This window comes from Cherax quadricarinatus, chromosome 41, assembly GCF_038502225.1.
Source record: "Cherax quadricarinatus isolate ZL_2023a chromosome 41, ASM3850222v1, whole genome shotgun sequence".
Taxonomy (NCBI): domain Eukaryota; kingdom Metazoa; phylum Arthropoda; class Malacostraca; order Decapoda; family Parastacidae; genus Cherax; species Cherax quadricarinatus.
In genome coordinates, this window is record NC_091332.1 from 10499342 (window position 1) to 10515117 (window position 15776).

The 15776-nt window shown below is 38.3% G+C and overlaps 1 protein-coding gene across 4 annotated transcripts in view; it reads left to right on the forward strand.

The window, feature by feature from the left end:
• The window catches only part of Ube3a (ubiquitin protein ligase E3A), a 59209-nt gene that overhangs the window by 7622 nt on the left and 35811 nt on the right, over positions 1-15776 (forward strand). The window contains exon 2 of one of the 4 annotated variants that reach the window (XM_053786686.2): positions 2741-2820. The exons of the other annotated variants lie outside the window; for them this stretch is intronic. Coding sequence (XP_053642661.1) covers positions 2791-2820 — 30 coding nt within the window. The 5' untranslated portion in view covers positions 2741-2790. The remainder of the gene's footprint in view (positions 1-2740; positions 2821-15776) is intronic. 4 annotated transcript variants of the gene reach the window in all.

Consider the following 15776-nt stretch of genomic DNA (forward strand, 5'->3'; position numbering starts at 1 on the left):
AAAGAACTGAAGCTACTTTTTCCTTGCTTGGATCAGGCTTTATTACCTTCCATTCTTCATGCACTCCATGATCCATATGGGCTTAGGGCTACCTTAAGAAGAAACAGTAACAGAGCATAGCTACAGGATTAGGAAAACTGAAACAGGTCATGGGTAAAATCAAGGCTTTTGAAAAAATGGAAAGCAAAATATGTACAAGCCTGTATACTCCATATCATTAGGGAAAGATTAGGAAGAGTTGGCTATGGATGAAGAGTCTAGTTTAGATGGTGAAGCAAATTGAGTCAAAGAAAGGGTTATACCTGGTTGTTGCATTGCTAAGTAATGTGGCTCTGCCTGGTAGTACTGTAGTTTCAAGAGGCAAGGGGATATCAAACTCTCCATGGTTCTGTTCTCTTTTGTCAAAACACTGGATAATAGCTGCTTGTTAAGCATTTTATTCTGTATTTTTCTTCCTCTTTGATGAACGACTTGGTATTGTTCAAAGCCATGATGTAAGCTTGGAGCAAACATCCATATATTTCCAGACAGATAAACCTTACAAGCTTCTACTTTTGCTCATATGTACAGCACTTAACATTTTTTTACATTTTCTTAATTTTTTTTTTAACACGTCGGCCGTCTCCCACTGAGGCATGGTGACCCCAGGAAAGAAAGAAAAACACTTTCACCATCATTCACACACAATCACTGTCTTTGCAGAGGTGTTCTGATACATCAGTTTAGATGTTCTTATTCCTGTAATATTTCCTTTCTAATCATGAGATTTGCTTTGAGGTTGTGGGGTAGTGATCCCAGACTATTAACAGGTACAACAGAGCAGGTTCCTAATATATCGAAGTTCATGTGGTATGCCAGTCCACCAAATTAAAAAAAACAGCTAATATATCTGGCAGTGAGGTAGCCAGACATAACCAGGAAATGTTCAGATATGCAGGTATATCACTTGTGTTGCAAAAATGGATTGCTTACCAAAAGCTCCACTCTTACTTGCTGTGAAGACTCCAATTCAACTTCTCACACTAATAGTCATTATCATTTGACATTTTGGACTTGTGTAATGTGATTTTCAATTAGTAAGAGGCTGTTAAATAACTAACTTTATTTACATGAACTAATTATTTCAAAGAACATCAGGAAAAATATTTTACTGCTGTTGCCTTGTACCCAATTAAAAATTTCCAGTTCTTGAAGAGCCTCTTTCCCACGTGTTTCAAATATTTAGTGGCATCTTGTGAAAAAATTGTATGGGTAAGCATGTGTTACTGGCACATATTTGATGAAGGTGAAATGTGAATATTGATAAAAATGTATTTTTTACTGATTTATTTAACAACTAAAATAAGAAGTTACATACTGTATTATTTAACTTGCCATTTTAAACATAGTTCAATGATGTTCTTAACTTTTGAGCAAAATGATCATTAAATATGCTGTAAAATTCTGCCTTGCTCCAAAGATTTTGAAGTAATTCTTTCTCAGTCAATAGAAAGGCAAAGCTTTGTATAATTTCTAGAAGTGATAATTCCTGGAGAAAGTTTTAATTAATTTCAAGGTAGAGAACCTGTATTCTACAGATGCATTTAGAACTGTTAAATTTGACTTTCAAAGACTAGCCATTTCATTGTGAGTCTTTTCCAATACATTTTTATTAAACTCCAAATTTGTTATACTGTAATTTTGTTTGAGTCTTTCTGTCATGTTAACACCTCCAGGTCATGATCTCAGTGACAAAAAAAAAAAATCTAAGAAATTGTTATAGTTACATTTCAGTTACTGAAATGCAAGTGAGAAAGACACTATATATTCAGGGAAACCTTTATTACTGCATTTCGTCCATGCCTAGACATTACCAGTTTATAAAAATACACATACAATAGTAAATATTCAATATAACAGGCCTAGATATAATAGAATTCTGACATAAGAATAAAAGATATGCTGGGTAAATTGTACTTTTTAACTTCTTTATTTTATGCTTATTGTAGTAGATCTATAAATTGTATGTACAGTACTGTGTTAGATACACAGTAGAGTACTTTAGTACTATATCTCTTCAATTTTTCAACATTATTCTGATTTACTGAAAACACTTGGACAGTCCCCTCTATTAAATTTGTTATATTGAGGGTTGATAATGAGTAGCCTGAGGTCAGTCTCAGAAGAGGTCAAAGGAGAGGTAACAAGTGAGGTTTACCTTGTATGGTGATTCATCTATGTTTTGTATACACAGTCAGGTCCAGCCCTGGAGGAAATGTAATAAATGTTTCCCAGCAAACGTAGTGTTATTCTCACTACCTGTTGGCTTACACCATCATTTATCCACTGAAAAGTAGAACTGAAAATTCTTTTCTAAATCCACAGAATGCTGGAGTGTAAAATAACAAAGAATCTTAATGAATCCAGATTTGCTAATCTGTGATTAACCTGGTTAAGCATTTTCATATTTTTGAGATGCTGCCTGGAGTAGGTGGTAACATAAGGGAGAGACTACCAGGAAGAAACTGTTTTTCTTTCCCAAATCTCAAGCAAAAGGATAACTTCACAGTGATAACAACTAATATTTTTTGAGGGGAAATTCCAGTATCAGAATGCTTTTCACAGTATGTTAGGTTGATCTGAACCCTTTTTTTGTGAATTTTGAAAGAATTAATATTACTATTAATAACTGTAATTCTTATTATATACATACATGTATATGAAAAATTGTAATTAATAATTGTTCTTGTATGTCTTGCAGTGGTATATCTTTAACCATGCAGTAGAGTGGATGATAATTCTGCAAAGCCAATGTTGCATATTCTGGGGATACATTTGCAGGTGACAAACATTTCCGTCTAAAAAGTTTCAGGTTTAAATTCACCTGTTGGAGTGTGAGCAGGGTAATATTTAGTGAAGGGATTCAGGGAAACCGGTTATTTTCATATAGTCGGACTTGAGTCCTGGAAATGGGAAGTACAATGCCTGCACTTTAAAGGAGGGGTTTGGGATATTGGCAGTTTGGAGGGATATGTTGTGTATCTTTATATGTGTATGCTTCTAGACTGTTGTATTCTGAGCACCTCTGCAAAAACAGTGATAATGTGTGAGTGTGGTGAAAGTGTTGAATGATGATGAAAGTATTTTCTTTTTGGGGATTTTCTTTCTTTTTTGGGTCACCCTGCCTCGGTGGGAGACGGCCGACCAAAACTGTTGTCCAGAGGGCTGAGGAAGGGTTGTTGAGGTGGTTCGGACATGTAGAGAGAATGGAGCGAAACAGAATGACTTCAAGAGTGTATCAGTCTGTAGTGGAAGGAAGGCGGGGTAGGGGTCGGCCTAGGAAGGGTTGGAGGGAGGGGGTAAAGGAGGTTTTGTGTGCGAGGGGCTTGGACTTCCAGCAGGCATGCGTGAGCGTGTTTGATAGGAGTGAATGGAGACAAATGGTTTTTAATACTTGACGTGCTGTTGGAGTGTGAGCAAAGTAACATTTATGAAGGGATTCAGGGAAACCGGCAGGCCGGACTTGAGTCCTGGAGATGGGAAGTACAGTGCCTGCACTCTGAAGGAGGGGTGTTAATGTTGCAGTTTAAAAACTGTAGTGTAAAGCACCCTTCTGGCAAGACAGTGATGGAGTGAATGATGGTGAAAGTTTTTCTTTTTCGGGCCACCCTGCCTTGGTGGGAATCGGCCGGTGTGATAATAATAATAAAATAATAATATATAATTATTTTTTTCAACAAGTCGGCCATCTCCCACCGAGGCAGGGTGACCCAAAAAAGAAAGAAAATCCCCAAAAAGAAAATGCTTTCATCATCATTCAACACTTTCACCACACTCACACATAATCACTGTTTTTGCAGAGGTGCTCAGAATACAACAGTTGAGAAGCATATACGTATAAAGATACACAACATATCCCTCCAAACTGCCAATATCCCAAACCCCTCCTTTAAAGTGCAGGCATTGTACTTCCCATTTCCAGGGCTCAAGTCCGACTATATGAAAATAACCGGTTTCCCTGAATCCCTTCACTAAATATTACCCTGCTCACACTCCGACAGATCGTCAGGCCCCAAGTACCATTCGTCTCCATTCACTCCTATCTAACACGCTCATGCACGCTTGCTGGAAGTCCAAGCCCCTTGCCCACAAAACCTCCTTTACCCCCTCTCTCCAACCCTTTCGAGGACAACCCCTACCTCGCCTTCCTTTCCCTATAGATTTATATGCTGTCCATGTCATTCTACTTTGATCCATTCTCTCTAAATGACCAAACCACCTCAACAACCCCTCTTCTGCCCTCTGACTAATACTTTTATTAACTCCACACCTTTTCCTAATTTCCACACTCCGAATTTTCTGCACAATATTTTCACCACACGTTGCCCTTAGACAGGACATCTCCACTGCCTCCAACCGTCTCCTCGCTGCTGCATTTACCACCCAAGCTTTACACCCATATAAGAGTGTTGGTACTACTATACTTTCATACATTCCCTTCTTTGCCTCCATAGATAATGTTTTTTGACTCCACATATACCTCAATGCACCACTCACCTTTTTTCCCTCATCAATTCTATGATTAACCTCATCCTTCATAAATCCATCCGCCGACACGTCAACTCCCAAGTATCTGAAAACATTCACCTCTTCCATACTCCTCCTCCCCAATTTGATATCCAATTTTTCTTTATCTAAATCATTTGATACCCTCATCACCTTACTCTTTTCTATGTTCACTTTCAAGTTTCTACCTTTACACACATTCCCAAACTCATCCACTAACCTTTGCAATTTTTCTTTAGAATCTCCCATAAGCACAGTATCATCAGCAAAAAGTAACTGTGTTAATTCCCATTTTGAATTTGATTCCCCATAATTTAATCCCACCCCTCTCCCGAACACCCTAGCATTTACTTCTTTTACAACCCCATCTATAAATATATTAAACAACTATGGTGACATTACACATCCCTGTCTAAGACCTACTTCTACTGGGAAGTAGTCTCCCTCTCTTCTACACAATCTAACCTGAGCCTCACTATCCTCATAAAAACTCTTTACAGCATTTAGTAACTTACCACCTATTCCATACTTGCAACATCTGCCACATTGCTCTCCTATCTACTCTATCATATGCCTTTTCTAAATCCATAAATGCAATAAAAACTTCCCTATCTTTATCTAAATACTGTTCACATATATGCTTCAATGTAAACACTTGATCTACACATCCCCTACCCACTCTGAAACTTCCTTGCTCATTCGCAATCCTACATTCTGTCTTACCTCTAATTCTTTCAGTTATAACCCTACCGTACACTTTTCCTGGTATACTCAGTAAACTTATTCCACTATAATTTTTACAATCTCTCTTGTCCCCCTTCCCTTTATATAAAGGTACTATACATGCTCTCTGCCAATCCCTAGTTACCTTCCCCTCTTTCTTACATTTATTAAACAAAAATACCAACCACTCCAACACTATATTCCCCAATGCTTTTAACATTTCTGTCATGATCCCGTCAGTTCCAGCTGCTTTACCCCCTTTCATTCTACATAATGCCTCATGTACCTCCCCCACACTCGCATCCTGTTCTTCTTCACTCCTAAAAAATGGTATACCTCCCTGGCCAGTGCATGAAATTACCGCTTCCCTTTCTTCGTCAACATTTAAAAGTTCCTCTAAATATTCTCGCCATCTACTCAAAAACCTCCATGTCCCCATCTACTAACTCCCTTACTCTGTTTTTAACTGACAAATCGATTCGTTCTCTAGGCTTTCTTAACTTGTTTAACTCCAAAAATTTTTCTTATTTTCATTAAAATTTCTTGACAGTGCTTCTCCCATTCTATCATCTGCTCTCCTTTTGTACTCTTTCACCACTCTCTTTACCTTTCTTTTATTCTCCATATACTCTACTCTTCTTATAACACTTCTGCTTTGTAAAAACCTCTCATAAGCTAACTTTTTCTCTTTTATCACACCTTTTACTTCATCATTCCACCAATCACTCCTCTTTCCTTCTGCACCCACCCTCCTATAACCACAAACTTCTGCCCCACATTCTAATACTGCATTTTTAAAACTATTCCAACCCTCTTCAACCCCCCCACTACTCATACTTGCACCAGCACACCTTTCAGCCAATAGTTGCTTATATCTCACCCGAACTTCCTCCTCCCTTAATTTATACACTTTCACCTCCCTCTTGCTTGTTGTTGCCATTTTCCTCTTTTCCCATCTACCTCTTACTCTAACTGTAGCTACAACTAAATAATGATCCGATATATCAGTTGCCCCTCTATAAACGTGTACATCCTGGAGCCTACCCATCAGCCTTTTATCCACCAATACATAATCTGACAAACTACTTTCATTACGTGCTATATCATACCTTATATATTTATTTATCCTTTTTTTCATAAAATATGTATTACTTATTACCAAACCTCTTTCTACACATAGCTCAATTAAAGGCTCCCCATTTTCATTTACCCCTGGCACCCCAAATTTACCTACTACTCCCTCCACAACATTTTTGCCCACTTAAGCATTGAAATCCCCAACCACCATTACTCTCACACTTGGTTCAAAATTCCCCACGCATTCACTCAACATTTCCCAAAATCTCTCTCCTCTACACTTCTTTCTTCTCCATGTGCATATACACTTACTCTAATCCACTTTTCACATCCAACCTTTATTTTATGCCATATAATCCTTGAATTAATACATTTATAGTCCCTCTTTTCCTGCCATAACTTATCCTTCAACATTATTGCTACTCCTTCTTTAGCTCTAACTCTATTTGAAACCCCTGACCTAATCCCATTTATTCCTCTCCACTGAAACTCCCACTCCCTTCAGCTTTGTTTCACTTAAAGCCAGGACATCCAGCTTCTCATTCATAACATCCACAATCATCTCTTTCTTATCATTTGTACAACATCCATGCACATTCAGACTTTCCTCTTTGACAGTTTTCTTCTTATTCTTTTTAGTAATTAATACAGGAAAAGGGGTTACTAGCCCATTGTTCCTGGCATTTTAGTTGACTTTTACAACACACATGGCTTAAGGAGGAAAGATTCTTATTCTACTTCCCCATGGGTATAAAAGGAAAAGTAATCAGACCAAGAACTGTTAAGATAAAATCAAAGAAAACTCAGATGAGTGTGTATAAATAACCATGTATGTGTAGTGTGACCTAAGTGTAAGTAGAAGTAGCAAGACATACCTGTAATTTTGCATATTTATGAAACAGACAAAAGACACCAGCAATCCTACTATCATGTAAAACAATTACAGGCTTTCGTTTCACACTCACTTGGCAGGACGGTAGTACCCCCCTGGGTGGTCGCTGTCTACCAACCTACTATATTATATACAGTGGGCCCCCCAGTTTACGATCAGCTCCCAATGTGACCAATTATGTAAGTGTATTTATGTAAGTGCATATGTACGTGTATGTTTGGGGGTCTGAAATGGACTAATCTAATTCACAATATTCCTTATGGGAACAAATTCGTTCAGTAATGGCACCTGAACATACTTCTGGAATTAAATAATATCGTAAGCCGGGGGTCCACTGTATATAAAGTTCCTTGATAATGTGAGTAGTCACGAAAGCGCTTGGAATTTCTCTATTCTTTCAGAGTGGTTGTTTTGCATATTCTGAAATCACCTGTTTACTGTGATCTTATTGCATATATATGTGTGTGTGTGTGTGTGTGTGTGTTTTTTCAACAAGTCGGCCATCTCCCACCGAGGCAGGGTGACCCAAAAAGAAAGAAAAAATCCCCAAAAAGAAAATATTTTCATCATCATTCAACACTTTCACCTCACTCACACATAATCACTGTTTTTGCAGAAGTGCTCAGAATACAACAGTTTAGAAGCATATATGTATAAAGATACACAACATATCCCTCCAAACTGCTAATATCCCAAAACCCCTCCTTTAGAGTGCAGGCATTGTACTTCCCATTTCCAGGACTCAAGTCCGGCTATATAAAAATAACCGGTTTCTCTGAATCCCTTCACTAAATATTACCCAGCTCACACTCCAACAGATCGTCAGGTCCCAAATACCATTCGTCTCCATTCACTCCTATTGAACACGCTCATGCACGCCTGCTGGAAGTCCAAGCCCCTTGCCCACAAAACCTCCCTTACCCCTTCCTTCCAACCTTTTCGAGGACGACCCCTACCTTGCCTTCCTTCTCCTACAGATTTAAATGCTCTCCATGTCATTCTACTTTGATCCATTCTCTCTAAATGACCAAACCACCTCAACAACCCCTCTTCAGCCATATATATATATATATATATATATATATATATATATATATATATATATATATATATATATATATATATATATATATATAGATATATATATATATTTTTATATATATACATATATATATATATATATATATATATATATATAGAGATATATATATATACATACATACATACATACATACATACATACATACATACATACACAGTGGAACACCGCATACCGTTGGCCTTATATAACGTTAAATCCGTATACCGCTACATTTTATCGCTAAGATTTTGCCTCGCATACCGCTAAAAAACCCACTCAACGCTGTTTGTCCGAGACGCGTCTATGTGCGGCCTTAGCCAGCCTCACATGTTCCGCCGGTGGCATTGTTTACCAGCCAGCCTCCGCGGTAACATCCAAGCATACAATCGGAACATTTCGTATTATTACAGTGTTTTTGGTGATTTTATCTGCAAAATAAGTGACCATGGGCCCCAAGAAAGCTTCTAGTGCCAATATTACAGGAATAAGGGTGAGAATTACTATAGAGATGAAGAAAGAGATCATTGATAAGTATGAAAGTGGAGTGCGTGTCTCCGAGCTGGCCAGGTTGTATAGTAAACCCCAATCAACCATCGCTACTATTGTGGGCAACAAAAAGGCAATCAAGGAAGCTGTTCTTGCCAAAGGTTTAACTGTGTTTTTGAAACAGAGATCGTAAGTGATGGAAGATGTTGAGAGACTCTTATTGGTGTGGATAAATGAAAAACAGATAGCAGGAGATAGCATCTCTCAAGTGATCATAAGTGAAAAGGCTAGGAAGTTGCATGAGGATTTAATTAAAAAAATGCCTGCAACTAGTGATGATGTGAGTAAGGCCAGCAAAGGTTGGTTTGAGAGATTTAAGAATCGTAGTGGCATACATAGTGTGATAAGGCATGGTGAGGCTGCCAGTTCGGACCACAAAGCAGCTGAAAAATATGTGCAGGAATTCAAGGAGTACATAGACAGTGAAGGACTGAAACCTGAACAAGTGTTTAATTGTGATGAAACAGGCCTGTTTTGGAAGAAAATGCCAAGCAGGACCTACATTACTCAGGAGGAAAAGGCACTCCCAGGACATAAGCCTATGAAAGACAGGCTTACTCTGTTGATGTGTTCCAATGCTAGTGGTGATTGCAAAGTGGAGCCTTTATTAGTGTATCACTCAGAAACTCCCAGAGCTTTTAGGCAAAAGAATATCCTCAAGGCTAATTTGTGTGTGCTGTGGAGGGCAAACAGTAAGGCATGGGTCACTAGGGACTTTTTCTATGACTGGTTACACCATGCATTTGCCCCCAATGTGAAAGATTACCTAACTGAAAAGAAATTAGAACTTAAGTGCCTCTTGGTGTTAGACAATGCCCCTGGTCATCCTACAGACGTGGCAGAGCGACTTTATGGGGACATGAGATTCATTAAGGTGAAGTTTTTGCCTCCTAATACCACTCCTCTCCTGCAGCCCATGGACCAGGAGGTTATTGCAAACTTCAAAAAACTGTACACAAAAGCTCTGTTTGAAAGGTGCTTTGTAGTGACCTCAGAAACTCAACTGACTCTTAAGAGAGTTTTGGAGAGATCACTTTAATATCCTCAATTGTGTAAACCTTATATGTAAGGCTTGGGAGGGAGTGACTAAGAGGACCTTGAACTCTGCTTGGAAGAAACTATGGTCAGAATGTGTAGACAAAAGGGATTTTGAAAGGTTTGAGGCTAACCCTGAGAGGAGTATGCCAGTTGAGGAATCCATTATGGCATTGGGAAAGTCCTTGGGGTTGGAGGTTAGTGGGGATGATGTGGAAGAGTTGGTGGAGGAGGACAATGAAGAATTAACCACTGATGAGCTGCTAGATCAACTTCAACAGCAAGAGGCCAGACCTGAGGAAACTGGTTCGAAGGAGGGGAGAGAGAAATTGAAGAAATTGCTTACTACAAAGATTAAGGAAATCTGTGCAATGTGGCTGAAAGTGCAAACCTTTATGGATGAAAATCACCCTCACACAGCTATTGCAAGCCGTGCTGGTGACTATTACACTGACAATGTTGTGAAACACTTTAGGGAAGTCATAAAGGAACGAGAGGTACAGGCCACTATGGGCAGATATGTTGTGCGACAGAAGTCCAGTGACTCTGAAGCTGGTCCTAGTGGCATTAAAAGAAGAAGGGAAGAAACCCCAGAAAAGGACTTGACACCTCAAGTCTTAATGGAAGGGGATTCCCCTTCTAAACACTAAGACTCTCTCCTCCTCCCATCCCATCAATCATCACCAGATCTTCAATAAAAGTAAGTGTCATGTAATTGTGCATGCCTTTTTCAGTTTGTGTGTATTAAAATTAATATTTCATGTGGTAAAAATTTTTTTTTTTCATACTTTTGGGTGTCTTGAACGGATTAATTTGATTTCCATTATTTCTTATGGGGAAAATTCATTCGCATAACGATAATTTCGCATAACAATGAGCTCTCATGCACGGATTAATATCGTTATGTGGGGGTCCACTGTATATATATATATATATATATATATGTATATGTATATATATATATGTATATATATGTATATGTATATATATATTTTTTTATTATCACACTGGCCGATTCCCACCAAGGCAGTGTGGCCCGAAAAAGAAAAACTTTCACCATCATTCACTCCATCACTGTCTTGCCAGAGGGGTGCTTTACACTACAGTTTTTAAACTGCAACAGTTTATTTATATATATATATATATATATATATATATATATATATATATATATATATATATATATATATATATATATATATATATATATATATACGTATATATATATATATATATATATATATTACATATATACACACACATACACACAGTGGACCCCCGCATAACGCTATTAATCCGTTCCTGAGAGCTCAATGTTATGCGAAATTATCGTTATGCGAATTAATTTTCCCCATAAGAAATAATGGAAATCAAATTAATCCGTTCAAGACACCCAAAAGTATGAAAAAAAAAAATTTTTTTACCACATGAAATATTAATTTTAATACACACAAACTTAAGAAAACATGCACAGTTACATGACACTTACCTTTATTGAAGATGTGGTGATGATTGATGGGATGGGAGGAGGGGAGACTGGATGGTTTTAGTGTTTAGTAGGGGAATCCCCTTCCATTAGGACTTGAGGTGTCAAGTCCTTTTCCGGGGTTGCTTCCCTTCTTCTTTTAATGCCACTAGGACCAGCTTCAGAGTCACTGGACTTCTGTCGCACAACATATCTGTCCATAGTGGCCTGTACCTCTCGTTCCTTTATGACTTTCCTAAAGTGTTTCACAACAGTGTCAGTGTAATAGTCACCAGCACGGCTTGCAATAGCTGTCTGAGGGTGATTTTCATCCATGAAGGTTTGCACTTCAAGCCACTTTGCACAGATTTCCTTAATCTTTGAAGTAGGCAACTTCTTCAATTTCTCTCTCCCCTCCTCCGAAGCAATTTCCTCACGTGTGGCCTCTTGCTGTTGAAGTTGATCTAGCAGCTCATCAGTGGTTAGTTCTTCATTGTCCTCCTCCACCAACTCTTCCACATCCTCCCCACTAACCTCCAACCCCAAGGACTTCCCCAATGCCACAATTGATTCCTCAACTGGCATAGGATTATCAGGGTTAGCCTCAAATCCTTCAAAATCCCTTTGGTCTACACATTATGGCCACAGTTTCTTCCAAGCAGAGTTCAAGGTCCTCTTAATCACTCCCTCCCAAGCCTTACCTGTAAGGTTTACACAATTGAGGATATTAAAGTGCTCTCTCCAAAATTCTCTTAGAGTCAATTGAGTTTCTGAGGTCACTACAAAGCACCTTTCAAACAGAGCTTTTGTGTACAGTTTTTTGAAGTTTGCAATAACCTCCTGGTCCATGGGCTGCAGGAGAGGAGTGGTATTAGGAGGCAAAAACTTGACCTTAATGAAGCTCATGTCCCCAGAAAGTCGCTCTGCCAAGTCTGTAGGATGACCAGGGGCATTGTCTAACACCAGGAGGCACTTAAGGTCTAATTTCTTTTCAGTTAGGTAATTTTTCACATTGGGGGCAAATGCTTGGTGTAACCAGTCATAGAAAATGTCCCTAGTGACCCATGCCTTATTGTTTGCCCTCCACAGCACACTCAAATTAGCCTTGAGGATATTCTTTTGCCTGAACACTCTGGGAGTTTCAGAGTGATACACTAATAAAGGCTTCACTTTGCAATCACCACTAGCATTGGCACACATGAGAAGAGTAAGCCTGTCTTTCATAGGCTTATGTCCTGGGAGTGCCTTTTCCTCCTGAGTAATGTAGGTCCTGCTTGGCATTTTCTTCCAAAACAGGCCTGTTTCATCACAATTAAACACTTGTTCAGGTTTCAGTCCTTCACTGTCTATGTACTCCTTGAATTCCTGCACATATTTTTCAGCTGCTTTGTGGTCCGAACTGGCAGCCTCACCATGCCTTATCACGCTATGTATGCCACTACGCCTCTTAAATCTCTCAAACCAACCTTTGCTGGCCTTAAATTCACTCACATCACCACTAGTTGCAGGCATTTTTCTAATTAAATCCTCGTGCAACTTCCTAGCCTTTTCACTTATGATCGCTTGAGAGATGCTATCGCCTGCTATCTGTTTTTCGTTTATCCACACCAATAACAGTCTCTCAACATCTTCTATCACTTGCGATCTCTGTTTCAAAAGCACAGTTAAACCTTTGGCAAGAACAGCTTCCTTGATTGTCGTTCTTTTGGACACAATAGAAGCGATGGTTGATTGGGGTTTACTATACAACCTGGCGAGCTCAGAGACACGCACTCCACTTTCATGCTTATCAATGATCTCTTTCTTCATCTCCATAGTAATTCTCACCCTTATTCCTGTAGGGTTGGCACTAGAAGCTTTCTTGGGGCCCATGGTCACTTATTTTTCAGGTGAAATCACTATAAAAATGCTGTAATAATACGAAATGTTCCGATTGTATGCTTGAATGTTACCGCGGAGGCTGGCTTATAAACAATGCCACTGGCAGAACAAGTGAGGCTGGCTCAGGCCGCATGGGAGTGTCTCGGACGAATCGCGTTGAGCGAATTTTTTAGCACTGCGAGGCAAAATTTTAGCGATAAAATGTATCGCTATGCGGATTTAACACTATGCGATGCCAACGTTATGCGGGGGTCCACTGTATATATATATACAGTGGACCCCTGGTTAACGATATTTTTTCACTCCAGAAGTATGTTCAGGTGCCAGTACTGACCGAATTTGTTCCCATAAGGAATATTGTGAAGTAGATTAGTCCATTTCAGACCCCCAAAGATACTCGTACAAACGCACTTACATAAATACACTTACATAATTGGTCGCATTCGGAGGTAATCGTTATGGGGGGGTCCACTGTATATATATATATATATATATATATATATATTTCTTTCAACACACCGGCCGTATCCCACCGAGGCGGGGTGGCCCAAAAGGAAAAACAAAAGTTTCTCCTTTCACATTTAGTAATATATACAGGAGAAGGGGTTACTAGCCCTATATATAATGATGATGAAAGTATATTTTCTTTTTGGGGATTTTCTTTCTTTTTGGGTCACCCTGCTTCGGTGGGAGACGGCTGACTTGTTAAAAAAAAAATTCTATGTATTGTTCTAATTATAATTAAATTAATTTTTATTTAAAGAGCCGATCTCAAGAAAATTGATTTAGGCCTAAGAAATTAGACTGAGGCAATTTACATAAAATTTCTAAGTGTTCTTTTATCATGTTTTTTGGTCATATCTCTAACTACTGCTTTATCTATTTAATGCAGTCTCTAATAGAAAAGAAGTTTGGGTGAGAGAATTCCAGTGAACCCATTTTGAATTAAATCCTATATTTTTTTTTTTTTTTTAATTTAGGGATCTTGTGCCAAACCCAAAGAAAACTGGCACCCTGCCTGACTTGAGGTGGGTTGTGCTACAGACATGCTTTTAACCCTTTAAGGGTTTCTGACGTACTAGCACGGCTCACGCAGCAGGGTTTTTGACGTACTAGTACGCCTAAATTCTAGCGCCCTCAAATCTAGTGAGAGAAAGCTGGTAGGCCTACATATGAAAGAATGGGTCTATGTGGTCAGTGTGCGCAGTATAAAAAAAATCCTGCAGCACACAGTGCGTAATGAGAAAAAAAAATTTGTTTTTGGTTTAAAACAGCGACTTTACACTGTATTTTCGTATGGTATTTATGATGGTATTCTAGTTTTCCTGGTCTCATTTTATAGAATGGAAGACATATTACAGAAATTGAGATGATTTTGATTGGTTTTACAATGAAAAGTACCTTGAAATTGAGCTCAAAGTAGCCGAAATGTTCGATTTTTGCCAAAGTTCAAAAGTAAACAAATCATGCTACACGTCCAATACACGTCAACTGGTGAGTCTAATATTCTTTCACAAGTGCGCTGATATTATTTATACCATTTCTGCACTAATGCAGTAGTCAGCATAATGGTAAATCTTCTATTTTTTGTGAAAATAAAAATTCAAAGTGGAAAGCAAAAGAATGTAAGAGGGGCATGGGGACGTGACTAATGAACAGAGGAAATGTTATTTTAGTGCCAGGAATGTCTTTCTTGTTTATTCTGGACCCTATTTGGAAATTGACATCTTTTTAAATTTGTGTGAAATTGGCAAAATTGCTAAATTCTGACCACTTTATTGGATAGTTGATATCGGTAAATGGGTGGTTTCTTGTACTTATTTGATAGAAAAAATAGTTCTAGCAAAATAGTTATGAGTTTTGTTGACTAGTACACTGGAATTGGCCAAAAATAGGGCTCAAAATGGGCAAAATCGCTGATGCATAAACATCGTTGAGACCGATAACTTTGCAAGAGAGCGTAATTCCGTAAGTTTTCCATCAAATTTTATACTTTTGGTGTCATTATGATCGAGAAAAGAATCTCTATCTTTTCATAAGAATTTTTTTTTTTTTTTTTTTTTTTTTTTTTTTTTTTTTTTTTTTTTTTTTTTTTTGGAAATTTGTCAACCCTGAGAACAAGTCTAGGAGAGGGCCTGTCGACCCTGAAAGGGTTAATCATCAGACAATGGGAAACATGAATATAAAAAGGTGTCCAGGAGAGTTACCATCTCCCTTCCTATCAGTACATTGGGGATAGCAGCTTGCATCACGGTATACATGTACTGTGATGCTGCAGTGTGATAGTCAGAATTAGACAGTGAACTTTTTTTTTTTTTTTTTTTTTTAGAATGAGTACAGGCACTGTACTTGCAGTCTCCAGGACTCAAGTCTAGCTAACTGGCTTTTTTTCTGTTTTTCTGAATTCCTTCATATATGTTATCTTGCTCACATTCCTAGAGCATGTCAAATTCTAGAAACCATTTGTCTTCACTTCAGTCTTAACATTCTCATTCTCTCATTCTCTCTCATTCATTCTCTCTCTCATTCAT